General features: G+C 47.9%; 1 protein-coding gene across 1 annotated transcript; it reads right to left on the bottom strand.

Annotated features, from left to right (window-relative positions):
• Positions 1-2,048: 2,048 nt before the first annotated feature.
• Positions 2,049-7,276, bottom strand: LOC125529745 (serine/threonine-protein kinase 52). The gene is made up of 3 exons (XM_048694163.2): positions 6,336-7,276; positions 3,157-3,269; positions 2,049-3,054 (listed from the first exon to the last, which is right to left on the bottom strand). Exons 1-3 carry the CDS (start codon positions 6,640-6,642, stop codon positions 2,332-2,334), a joined length of 1,143 nt encoding a protein of 380 aa, XP_048550120.1. The 5' UTR covers positions 6,643-7,276; the 3' UTR covers positions 2,049-2,331.
• Between the last annotated feature and the right edge of the window lie 6,323 nt (positions 7,277-13,599).

The raw sequence follows: 13,599 nt of genomic DNA, 5'->3' as shown, positions 1-13,599 counted from the left end.
ATGTCAGATATAACTACTCTTAATATGATACATAGCAAATTCAGAGTTGACAAGCTGCAAGTAATTTTATATAATTGACAAGCTGCATCCAAGAACAATAAAAATAGGTAAATTAGCACACACCAGTGCAAAATATGTCAGGTCAAATCATATAACCATCCGAAATTCATCAAGCACAGCCACACAGGATCTCAGATATAAATCATCTTAATATGATACATGACTTCCGTCCAATGCTTTGGTTGTTTTGTGACGGTTATATGATTTTGTGTGTGCACCTGAGCTTGCTACTTTCTCTAATTCTCTTGTTTCTCCGTGTACGTTGTTTAAAATTAGTCTACAACTGAATCAATTAGGCCCTTCTTTATAGTATATGGAACCAAATAGGTCTTTTAACTGAAGTGTGCAACTTACTGATCCAAGTGGCTGTCGAACACTACAAGTAGTATCAATCTTGCATAGACTGTTGCTAAGACTGTATTTTTAGTTCAAGGAGCAGGCATTTTCACATCGTAGTATATTTATATTTCCAATTCAAGGAACAAGCATTTTTATCAGACCACACTTTGCGGGCTTATTCTTGCCATCGGCAGTACCCATATTAATGGGCTATTTGCCCCGTGAGCTTACTGTTGCTTACCTGCAGGAATACTGGTTTACAGTGGAAAGCCTTTCAGCTTTAGTGCCTATCTCTTGATTTTGAGTGCCTTCTTCTTTTGCATGCATACAAACAAAGCAGCCTGTGTTTTGTATGCCACATGTTGATTGCTTGTTACAGAAAGTTCCATTTTCTTGCAGAATTATTAACACCTACTCCTTGCTAGAAATTGGTTGCATGTGGGATGTGTCTAGTGTTGGATCGTAAGTATGATGCAGCATCCGTAGCAGGATGTAACTTGGCCTACGGCCTTGTTCGGTTAAATCCCCCAAGGGAACTGAAGGGGATTTGGGGTATTTTGGCTGGTAGGGAATTTAATCCCCTTCATCTCCCTCTAAACCCTACATGATGATAAGTTTCGCTAGCGGTTGCTGCTCTAGTTCCTGGTGCCTGCAGGAAGCATTTGCCCACTTGGCACAAGTGTTTCTAAACAGGCCTCAGTGCTTCACTTCGCATGGCCATTTTCCTTGTAGGCCTTGAGAAATTAGTGAGCATTGATAAGAAATGCCTGATTTCCCTGTTGTTTATTTGCTTCATTCTTCTCTCCTCCTTTCCAACATTGTTATGCAGCTGGAATGCCATGGATTTGTGATCTTCAAACCGTGGGGTTCCTCCTCCAGTTCACGAGGGTAGTTAATCTAGATGCACCCCATACGTTGTGTTCATCTTTTGTGTCGCTTCCCCTAGTACCCTGATGTGATCAGCACTGCCTGCGAAGGCAATTGTACCGTATGCCTGATGTTGTGCATGGCAACTCTCCCGCCTTTGATTCCTGAATTAAAAGAAAATGTTCCACTGCCGTCCTGTCTCCGTGTGCCTGGTCCAGTGGCCAGAGTGGAAGATGCACATCAGTTTTTTTTTTTTGTAAAAGATGCACATCAGTTTTCGGGTTTGCTGTCGACTACTCCGCATGTCTTTATGTTCACAACTCAGAATTTCCCTCAAAAAAGGAAAAAAAACATGTTCAGAACTCAGAATCGTTTCTCGTGTGAGACTTATCTAAGTGTGTGGCCGGTGGTCCTTCCATGAAACTAATATTATGCGTAGTTTCTTATCTGACTGCGTGCTCCGCTGCCTGCTATCAACTCTCGAAGTAGAGTCTTGAGTGTTGTGCATTCAGTCTTTGTAAGTAGCATCACTTAACAAACTCGCATTAGTGTCATGTAGTAATAGCGCAGGAGAATGTGGATGAACAAGGGAAAAACTGCACCCACACGCCCAAGTGAGAGCAGAAATAAAGCACATTGTCATGCTGGGCACGCCCTATGTCGCCATTCAACATTGCAGCTTTGCGGATAAGTGGCTAGGTTTTAATGTTACCATATCTAGAAACCTGTGCCTATTTCATTCTAGATTTTGCTGACGAGTGACTGGCTAAAAAAAGTTCAGATGATGAGAAGCGGCACGACAAGTTTTTGAACCAAAAAACATCAAACAGGTGCAGACAAGACGACCACAGTGTTTATGCATGGCAAAATAAACCATCATCTCACCCACAACCACAAGCGAGTAGCGGCAGGCAGTAGGCAACCTACGCAATTCTTCTTCCACCAGAGACGCCGCGACGACCAACCAAAGCGTTCACCGATACGCACGACCGCACCATCGAACGGGAAACAAAAAACAGCAGCAGACCGACCAGCATCACAACACGACGACGACTACTACTACTACTACTTGGAGAAGCCGAAGCAGCTGCAGCCCTGCGAGGTGTGGTCGGGGACGGCGGGCGTCATGCTCTTGCCCTTGGTGGTGTCGATCCTCTCCAGCATCGCCACCACCTCGGCCATCTCCGGCCGGTGGTCCGGGTTGCCGTCCCAGCAACGCGTCATGATCTCCGACAGCGGCTTGGGGCAGCACCGTGGGATGTCGGGCCGGATGCCCAGCTTCACCACATGGTACGAGATGTCCGCGATGCTGTAGTTCGGGTAGGCCAAGGCGCAGCAGTACGTCTCCCACAGCAGGACGCCAAAGCTGTACACGTCGCACTTGTGGTCGTACGGCCGCCCCTCCAGCACCTCGGGGGCCATGTACCCCAGCGTGCCCGTCTGCCCCGTCATGTTGTCGTCGTCCTGCGCCTCCACACGGGCCACCCCAAAGTCGGCGATCTTCACCGACTTCTTCCTGTCCAGCAGCATGTTCTCCGCCTTCACGTCCCGGTGCACGATCTTCTGAGAGTGCAGGTAGCTCAGCCCTCTCGCCATGTCCAGCGCCAGCTGGACCACCTTCTTGTACGGCAGCTTCTTGTCCCTGTGCTGGAACAGCAGCGTCTTCAGGGTGCCGCCGTGCTGGTACTCCACCACCACCACACAGCGCTGGCCTGGCCCGTGGCTGCTGCCGCCCTTCTTCCCCGCCGGGATCTTCAGCTGGGACGTCCCCATCGACGCCCCCACGAACTACACACAAATAGACATGACACAGTTCATTGTTAATTTCACCAAGTCGCTCGCTTCAAATTGATCAGGTATTAGCATCTAATGTGTGTACAAATCAGGTACCTTTGTGACATTGGGGTGATCGAGCTTCTGCCACACGGCCACCTCCTTCTCAAAGGCCTCCCGGTGCTTCGATGAGCTCTCCTGACCTTCCTGCCCCCAGTCCAGCACCTTCACTGCATCATACGAAAAATGAACTCCAGGTAAATGAAAAATGCTACTGTTGCTACTATGATCATCAATAACAAAACATGTAGTTTTGCGAGTTTAATGTCCATAAACATTTTCATCTTGATAGATACTGGAAATATTTAAGCTAGCTAGTTTCTGTGGGGAGCCATGACTGAACCAAGTCTAGAATTCTATAGTCTTTAAGTGTTAGGAATGAGAAACATATAGTCTTTAAGTGTTAGGATTGAGAAACATGAAATCGCTTTAGGAGTATTTTTATCTTCGATTTGTTCCCTAGCCACAAGAACTGATAGATACTGGAAATATTTAAGCTAGCTAGTTGCTGTGGGGAGCCAAGACTGAACCAAGCCTAGAATTCTGTAGTCTTTAAGTGCTAGGATTGAGAAACAGAGGAACAAATGGCACAACAGGTCAAACATGAAATCGCTTTAGGAGTATTTTTATCTTCGACTTGTTCCCTAGACACAAGAACTGTTTGATTTGTATTTTTGTTTTCCATTTATGGTGTAATCACACATCATATTCAGGTCTCCTTTGATTCATAGGATTTGCATAGGAATTTTACAGGATTGACACCCTCTAGAAGTTTTCCTTTACGTGCTGTTTGATTCACTGGATTGCATTCCTCAGGAACCAATCCTATAGGAACTTCTTAGTTCATTTTCACAGGAAAACAAGCATGAGGTTGGACTTCATGGAAAAAATCCTCTGTTTTGCTACCCGACGTAGGATTTCAGTTGACAGTACATCCTGTTCCTGTATGTTTCCTATTCCTACACTTCTCAAACCCTGTGAATCAAAGGAGCCCTCAACCTATATGATTTGAGAAGTGACATTGCAATGGTATGTTTTTCTTACTTCTATAAATTTTCATGTCAATCAACGAGGACCTAAATCAATTTTTTTTTCTGAACCCTGGAGAGAAAGCAAGCCCGTGCATTCTCAAAAACCTACCGTGTATTATGACCACACTCAAGATATACTACAACTACAGTGCAAAAAGGACCTAAACCGACCGGCGACCTTATAAGCAGAGTAGCAGACTTGCGAAAACACAAATGGAACTAGGTTCTTATACTCAAAATATGGCTTCTATTGTATATTTTCCAATTTCTCCAGCTAGCTTTCTCACTAGCAAGTTGAGTAATAATGGATAAAAGCAGAAAAGATTAAACTAAGGTGGTTTTATACTTACAGTAGGAAAATATTAACGATGCAAATAGTGTACATATATCCGGAAGTGTCAAAATCATCAATAATAATAACTGAACCGAAGAAAGTATCATCAAAATATAAACAAAAGCTGATAGATTGCGAAATCGATAAAGGCCCCCAATAAATCTCCCTCACATCTTCATCATTTGCAGTAGCTACTACCTTCACAGCGGCAAAATTGGCACCCAACCATGTTCCTAGTATATCGGCATGCTTCCCTGTCACCTTGTCCTCCGCCTCCACAACGACAAAAGTGGCACCGAACCATGTTCCTAGCATATAACGACATGCTTCCCCCGTCACCTTCTCCGCCCCCTCCACAACGGCTACTACCTTCACAACGACAAAACTGGCATCCAACCATGTTCCTAGTATATCGACATGCTTCCCCTGTCACCCCACAACAACTACTCCACAACGACAAAACTGGCACCCAATCATGTTAGTATATCGACATATTTCCCCCATCACCTTCTCCGCCCCCTTCACAACGACAAAACTGGCACCCAATCATGTTAGTATACCGACATGCTTCCCCCGTCATCCTCTCCCCTCCCTCCCCTCCATAGTGACTACCACCTTCACAACGACAAAACTGGCACCCAACCATGTTCCTACTATACCGACTTCCCCCCGTCACCTTCTCCGCCCCATCCACAATGGCTACTACCTTCACAACGACAAAACTGGCACCCAACCATTTTCCTAGTATATCGACATGCTTCCCCCGTCATCCTCTCCCCCCCCCCCCTCCATAGTGACTACCCCCGTCATGTTAGTATACCGACATGCTTCCCCCGTCATCCTCTCCCCTCCCTCCCCTCCATAGTGACTACCACCTTCACAACGACAAAACTGGCACCCAACCATGTTCCTACTATACCGACTTCCCCCCGTCACCTTCTCCGCCCCATCCACAATGGCTACTACCTTCACAACGACAAAACTGGCACCCAACCATTTTCCTAGTATATCGACATGCTTCCCCCGTCATCCTCTCCCCCCCCCCCCCCTCCCCTCCACAGTTACTATCACCTTCAAAACGACAAAACTGGCACCCACCCATATTCCTAGTATACCGACATGTTCCCCCCGTCACCTTCTCCGCCCCCTCCACAATGGCTACTACCTTCACAACGACAAAACTGGTACCCAACCATGGTCCTAGTATACCGACATGCTCCCCATCACCTTCTCCACCTCCTCTACCAATAGCGATAGCAAGGTACTGCCATCAATCTCTCTTCTACCAATTTGTTAACTTATACATTCTATGTCTTAAAACACGTTCAATATAATTTTGAACATTAACTTATGAAACCTTATTTGGACAAGTGTATCACTAGATTTATATCATAGAAACATCCTTGCAATTTCATAACGATCAATTGTGTGCGCAGCCCCAATATTGTTGATAACATGGGAGTATTAAGGGTGTGCTTGGTTTGCAGCCCCAATGTTTCATTTTTTGGCGATGGGCAAGTCAAGATTTGCAATGTCAAAACTTGCCAACGTCTGACAACTTTTACTATGAACTAGTTGCCTCAATAGGCTGGGAAGAGATAGGCAACGTGAAATGGGCAAGTCAATGATATGACCGCAATACAATCATTAGCTAAGATTTGGCCTTGGCTTGGGATTTTTTCCTTTTTGGGTGAGAAGGCTTGTGGATCAGGGGCTGCAAACCAAGCAACACAGATATCTCGCCATCCTAAATTGCTTTGAGAAAAGAAAAATCCTATGAAGGAGATGGCAATTAGGTGAAACAGACTACTAGAACAGGCACATGATTACATATGACAGACTATCGAGGGGGGAGCATGTTTGATTTTCACCTGCCACGTCGTCGCCGTCGTAGGTGCCGCGGTAGACGACGCCGAAGGTGCCGCTGGCGACCTGGTTCTGGATGTCGAGTTTGGCGAGGTCGATCTCCCACTCGAGGAGCTCCCCGGGCTGCGCGGGGGACGCGCCCCGCTGCTGATCCAGCCAGACCCTGGAGCGCGTCTTCTCCAGCTGCATGTCGAGGTTGACGAGGTCGAATCCGTCGGCCCGCAGGTACCCCTCGCCGTCGGCCCCCCGCATCTCCACGCCGCCGCTGCTGCCGGCGCCGCTGCTGCTGCCGGTGGCCGTGACGGAGTTCATCTTCCTACCCGGCCCACGGATCGATCGGCCGACCGATCTCCCCCCTTTCCGCTAGATCGCAGCGAAGAAGAATGCGTCTAGGCCCGGAGCGCGGAGAGGAGGAGGTGGCCCGGATCGGTCCCGTGTCCGCCCATGGGATGGATGGATAGCGGGGGCAGGATTTAAAGCCGGGCGCGTGGCGTGACGCCCGATCGGCTTGGCCCGTAATGGCGATCCTCGGCCGCCTCTGTTTCTATCTATCCACCCACCTCCCGCCGACGGACGCAAGCTCGTCCGGTCTCAGATGGGAACAAACAGCAAAGGAATCAACCGCGCGGGTGGGCGGGGTAAGACGAAAACGACGCCACGGGGACGGGGAGAGGAGAGATCGCAATCGAACAAAAGCCAAACGAGACTTGCGCAGCGCAGATCGAATTAACCGCGGAAAAGGGGAAGAAGAACTAATTGGATTGGATTGGATCGATTAGCGCCTTCTTGGAGCACCGCGGCGAAGAGGGAGGAGAGCTCGGAGGCGCGCCGCCCCTCCGCGCGAGATCTGGCTATTTTTAGGGGGAGGCGCGACGGGGAGCGCGTAAGGGGGGTGGGAGGGGCCGTTAATTCGGGAATGTGATTGTGAGGGATTGGAAATGCGCGACGGATGGACGGGTGACGGCGACGGGGAGGGCTGTTTATTAGTTTACCGGTTCTGTTAGCCAGAATCCAGGAGCGGAGGCGCGACCGTTCCTCGCCTCCTTGGGCCGTTGACTCTGCCTGCCCTCCCGCCTGCCCGTTCTGTGCGCTAGTAGGAGTAGTATATTCTGCCGTTGTGCGCCGCGAAGGTGCGTGCGTGCGTGCTCTGTTCTGATTCCCTATGCTCTGCTTCTCTCATGATGGTGACATGTCGTGGTCTCCTCCGCAGAAATGGCAAAGGGAATAGAAAAGTTCGTTAAGCAAACGGTAGACTAATTTGTAGTAGTGATTTTCTGTGGGGGCATGGCAGAAGGATCGGTCAAAATCTATGAATGAATAGTGCAAACCGGACATGAGATTTTTCCCTTTTTTGGTAGTTTTAACGGACAAATGAAATACTTCCTCCGTCCCATAATATAAAAGCGATTTTGATGTTGATGTTGGCTCTTATAAGAATTGTTCCTTTTTCTGAAGGAAATCGGCAATTACAAGACCCATCTACCTGACAAGCGATGTTAGGGTTTGGCGACTCAGGGGCGACGCCCTTGCCGCCATCGCTGCCTGGCCCCGGCCTCGCGGCCGCTCGCAATGTTCCCGTGTGCGTCGCCAAGACGTACTACGGCTCCGTCGCGGCTATGTCCGCCCGTCCGTCGCTCGAGCCCCTTGAATACAGTTTCGTGGAGATGAAGGGAGAGGAGGCGATGACACTCTTGGTGTTGCATGTGAAGATCGAGCCGGGTGCTTCTGCGGCGAACCCGAAGGCCGGTGGGGGCGATCATGGGGCTCCCCTTGTGGATGCCGCCCGAAGTCGGTTGATGGGGAACCCGTGGAACACGCAGCCGTGACCCCTTACGTACCTGCTGTCGCTGACGCCAAACAGAGTCCGGGTGCGGCGAAGGCCCTTGTGCCTTACGTTGTTGTACCGGTGAGAGGAGCACTGGACAAAGAGCGCATGGCTGATCTGCAACAGTTAAGGTACTCGGTAGAGATGGCTACCTACTTGTGCAGCCGATACATGGAGATGAACGTTGCTGACTTGGTTCCGAGCAAGTATACAGAGGTAGAAAAGGAGCAAGACAGGGCATTTGTTATTTATGCAGAGGTTATGGCAGGTGGTGATCAGACGAGGGTCAAGGTGGTGGCGAATGGACGCACATCCGCAGGGATAGAGGACCAATCTATGAAGCAGGAAGCAACCGGCCCAGGGGCTGCCGGTGACCCGACATGGCCGAATGTGGCGCCCCGTCAGGAGCAATCAATTGCCTAAGTTGGAACTGTCGCGGCGCGGCCAACAAACCAACAGTTCGGGAGTTGGTGGGACTTGCGAGGACTGACATTGCACATTTGGTCTTTTGTGTGAAACTAGAGTTAAAGCTGAAAAAGTGCGTCGTTTAAGAGGTAGACTGGGTCTGAGAGGTTTTGCAGGATGTGATAGTAATGGTTTGAGTGGGGGACTAGCCCTCTTTTGGAGTGATCAAATATTTGTTGATGTTCAAGAAGTAAATGAAAGATATATAGATGCGTACGTCCGTGTGTATGATAATGATCCACTTTGGCACTTGACCTGTGTGTATGGTGAGCCAAGGGTGGAAAACCGTCACTTGATGTGGGAAAGATTGTAAAACTTAAAAACAAAGTCTCCATTACCATGGTGTGTGATTGGCTACTTCAATGAAGCCATGTGGTCTTTCGAACACCTTTCAGTTTCACAACGTGGAGAAAGACAGATGCTGGCCTTCAGAGATACCTTGGAGATATGTGAGTTGTCAGATTTGGGTTTTTCGGGTGTGCCTTTTACCTTGACAATAAGCAAGCTGGACATCGAAATGTTAAAGTTCGCCTTGACCGGGCTGTGGCAGACAATCGGTGGCGGGACATCTTCTCGGAGACACAAGTTGTACACAGTGTCAGTCCTTGCTCGAACCACTGTCCAGTGGTGTTAAAGTGCATAAAAGAAGAGAAGCTGGATATCAAACCAAGCCAGAGACGGTACGAGATCATGTGGGAGACTGATAGAGGCCTACCGGAGAGAGTTCAAAATGCATGGGCAAATGCAGGGGCAAAGGTAAACCTGGGTGATATTCGCCGTGGCCTGTGTGAATTGATGGTTGAGCTACATGTATGGAGCAAATCTAGATTCGACAGTGTGGTATGTGAACTCAAGAAGTCTAGAACAAGGCTGGAGGAGTTGTTGAGAATGAATGCTGATCGAAATGAAATACAGGCTGTACAAGACCATATGAATGATCTCATGTACAAGGAAGAAATCATGTGGTTGCAAAGGTCACGTATTGATTGGTTGCGTGAAGGAGACCGCAACACAAATTTTTTTCACCAGCAGGCAGTTTGGAGAGCAAGAAAAAAATAAAGTGAAGTTCCTATTTGATGAATTAGGTACTAGAGTTGAGAAAAAAAAGAGATGGGTGGCCTGGTTGATGCGTTTTCCAGAATCTTTTTACATGTGACAATACTCTCGACCAGGCAGCCCTTGTACAGCTAGTGCAACCGAAGGTAACTCATTATATGAACCTAAAACTTTGCGTTGATTTCACTGGGAAGGAAATATCTGACAACCTCTTCCAGATTGGACCGCTTAAGGCTCCGGGTAGTGATGGTTTCCCAGCTCGCTTTTTCAGAGGAACCGGCTTGTTTTGAAAGAGGAAGTCATCTGTGCAGTCAAGGAATTCTTTTGACAGGAGTAATGCCAGAGGGAGTAAATGACACGGTAATCGTTCTTATACCAAAAGTAAATGATCTAGTCCGTGTGTCTAACTTTAGGCCAATAAGTCTATGTAACTCGTCATATACAAAATTGTTGCAAAGTGCTTGGTTAATAGATTGCGACCCATCTTGGATGAGATCATATCTCCGTAGCAAAGTGCCTTTGTACCAGGACAGATGATTACAGATAATGCCCTTTTGGCTTTTGAGTGCCTTCACTTCATGCAACATGAGGAAAAAAAGGAAAATAGCTTTTGCGCTTATAAGTTGGATTTATCAAAAGCTTATGATTGTGTGGATTGGGTCTTCTTGGAGCAAACGATGCAAAAGTTAGGCTTCGCTCACCAATGGGTTCAATGGATCATGACGTGTGTGACCTCAGTGAGATACTCTGTGAAATTTAATGGAGCCATCTTGGATTCGTTTGCACCGTCGCGCAGGCTATGACAAGGGGACCCCCTCTCGCCGTTTTTGTTCCTCTTTGTTGCAGATGGATTGTGTGCCTTATTGAGGCAAGGAATAGAGAACCAAAGTATCCAAGCTTTAAAGGTATGCCCAAGAGCTCCTGGTATTTCACACCTTTTATTTGCGGATGACACTTTACTATTTTTCAAAGCCAATCTAGAGCAGGCCCAGTACATCAAAGGTGTAATTAATAGTTATGAGAGGGCCACATGTCAACTTATTAGTCCACAAAAATGCTCCATTTAGTTTGGGGATGCATGCCATGTGGAGGTGCAACAAGCTATCAAACAGGAGCTTCAGGTTGTTAACTCTGATTTTGAGGGGAAGTACCTCGGGCTACCAACCCTAGATGGTAGGATGCACAAAGGGAAATTCCAAATGTTGCAAACTAGTCTTACAAAGAGGATCATGGCATGGTGGGATAGTCTTTCCCAAGCAGGCATTGAAGCGATGATCAAGTCTTGGGCACAAGCCATCCCAACCTATATCATGGGGGTGTTTAAGTTACCTGCTTCAGTACGTGATGATCTAACAAGGTTGGTGCGGAACTTTTGGCGGGGCTCAAAAAATGGCAAGAGGAAAACCCACTTGAAAGCGTGGGAGAAAATGATCGAGCCAAAAGGAAGAGAAGGTCTTGGGTTTCATGATTTTCGCACCTTCAATCAAGCCTTAATCGCCCGTCAAGCATGGAGATTACTCACGAAACCAGACTTACTATGCGCTATGGTGTTGAAAGCGAGATATTATCCTAACGGCTCCCTGGTGGATACTATTTTTGCAGGCAACACATCACCTACGTGGCATGCTATCCAGCATGGTTTGGAGTTGCTCAAGAAAGGACTCCTCTGGTGCGTTGGCAATGGGGAGACAGTGCGTATTTGGCGTGACCCATGGCTGCCTAGACCGCCATCGTACAAGCCCATTACGGTGTGTGGCACATGCCGTCTTCACCAAGCCAGTGAGCTGCTGGATGACCACGGGCGGTGGATCCCAGAGCTCATGCACCAATATTTTCATGCAAGTGATGCTGCATGTATACTCCAGATTAAAGCATCCCCACAACGCCAGGAGGACGTCCTGGCCTGGGCACCCGATCCAAGAGGTATTTTCTCCGTCAGAAGCATGTACCGTCTCGCCATCGACATATCCAGCACCGCTAGCAGGGCACTGGACGACACTCGTGCCATCTGGAAGGCAGTGTGGGGTGCCCTGCCCCCCCAAAGGTACGCGTCTTTGCATGGCGTTTAATTACAAACTCCCTCGCCACTATGGAAAATAAAGCTAAGAGAAAACTTGAAGTCACTAATATATGTGTTTTATGTGGGATGGAATCCGAGGATACATACCATGTAATGTGTAGGTGCCCGCTCGCGCGTATGTTGTGGGAAGAAATGGCGGCCGCCTTCAGCATGCCATGCCTTGACAGCATCACCAATTCGAGTACTGAATGGGCGTTGTTACTTTTGAATGACTGTCCAGAAGAGCAGTGGCTACCGGTGCTCATGACATTTTTGGCAAACTGGTATGTTTGGAATGAAGTTGTCCATCACAAATCGGCTCCCACCATCGAAGCATTTTGCAGGTTTTTATGCATCGATATCGACAGCCTCCGATGCATTGAGCAGCACCCCCATGGTGACATCATGAAGGGGAAAATGGTGCTCTCCCTGGAGCCGTGTAGGAGCCACACTAAGGCGGGCGCCATGCCGGCATCCTGCTCACGGCCACCAGAACGATGGACGAAGCCCCCGGTGGGATGGAACAAGCTGAACATTGATGGTGCTTGGCGCGAGGACGGAACGGGAGGTGCCGGTATGATCCTACGAGATTGCGATGGCACAATCATCTACTCATCCCGCAGGTTCCTCAGGTCCTGCATAAGCCCACTTGAAGCGGAGGTGGTAGCGTGCATGGAGGGCATTGCTTTAACCCTGGACTGGAGTACATCACCCTTCATACTGGAAACAGATAGCCTTGTTGCTGCCAATATGATCAACGAGCCTGATCAGAATAGATCACGCGTAGTAGCTCTTATTTGTGAGATAAAAAGACTCCTTTTGCTTGGTCGTGAGCATGTTGTACTGCATGTGAGTAGGAGTAGAAATAAAGTAAGCCATACATTAGCATACCTGGGACACTCGATCCCGTGTACTGCTGTTTGGCTTCAGAATGGACCTGATGAAATTGGCAATCTCTGCCAACAGGATTGTAATGATCATCCTTGATTAATACAGTCCATATCGTTTCGCAAAAAAAAGAAGGAAACTGGCAATTGTTGGCTTATGCATTATCATAGGTAGGTAGCAATATTTATAGGTGGCAACTAAAGTGGCTACAAGGATGAAAGATTAGAGAAAAATGAAAAATAGGTGCGGGTTAAGTAAGGATCCATCTCTCAAGGGCGCAGGGGGATCCCTGAAGGGGGGCTACATACATTTTGCTCCTGCCAGTCTCCACGAGTCAATTGCTCGTTTGATGGCTTGTATTGTGACTGTCGGGGTTGCAATCTTTTTGTTGAACACTCTATTGTTTATCTCAAACCATATTTCCCACGAGATAAGGATCAACATGGATTTTATCCCTTTCTTGTGCTCATCGGGAGCATCCGAGATGGTCGCAAGCCAGTATCCCGCTGAGCTGTCCTCATCAGGCCATGCCGCAAGATCAAGCGCAGCACGACCAGACCAGGCAACAACCATACGCCAAATTCTTCGGGCTTTAGGGCATTGCCATAGAAGATGCACCGAGGTGTTTCATACACACAATGGATAAAAATAGTCATTTGGCCACCCTCGACGTTGTAGTCTGTTAGTGATACGTCTCCAACGTATCTATAATTTTTGATTGTTCCATGCTATATTATATCCTGTTTTGGACATTATTGGGCTTTATTATACACTTTTATATTATTTTTGGGACTAACCTATTAACCGGAGGCCCAGCCCAGAATTGCTGTTTTCGCCTATTTCAGAGTTTCACAGAAAAAGAATATCAAACGGAGTCCAAACGGAATGAAACCTTTGGGAACGTGATTTTCAGAATGAACATGATCCAGAGGACTTGGACCCTACGTCAGGAAAGCAACCAGGAGGGCACGAGGTA

This window comes from Triticum urartu, chromosome 5A (assembly GCF_056163025.1).
Source record: "Triticum urartu cultivar PI428250 chromosome 5A, HENAU_Tu73, whole genome shotgun sequence".
Classification (NCBI taxonomy): Eukaryota; Viridiplantae; Streptophyta; class Magnoliopsida; order Poales; family Poaceae; genus Triticum; species Triticum urartu.
The sequence above is the reverse complement of the archived record's forward strand: the minus strand, read 5'-3'. Positions and strand labels throughout refer to the sequence as shown.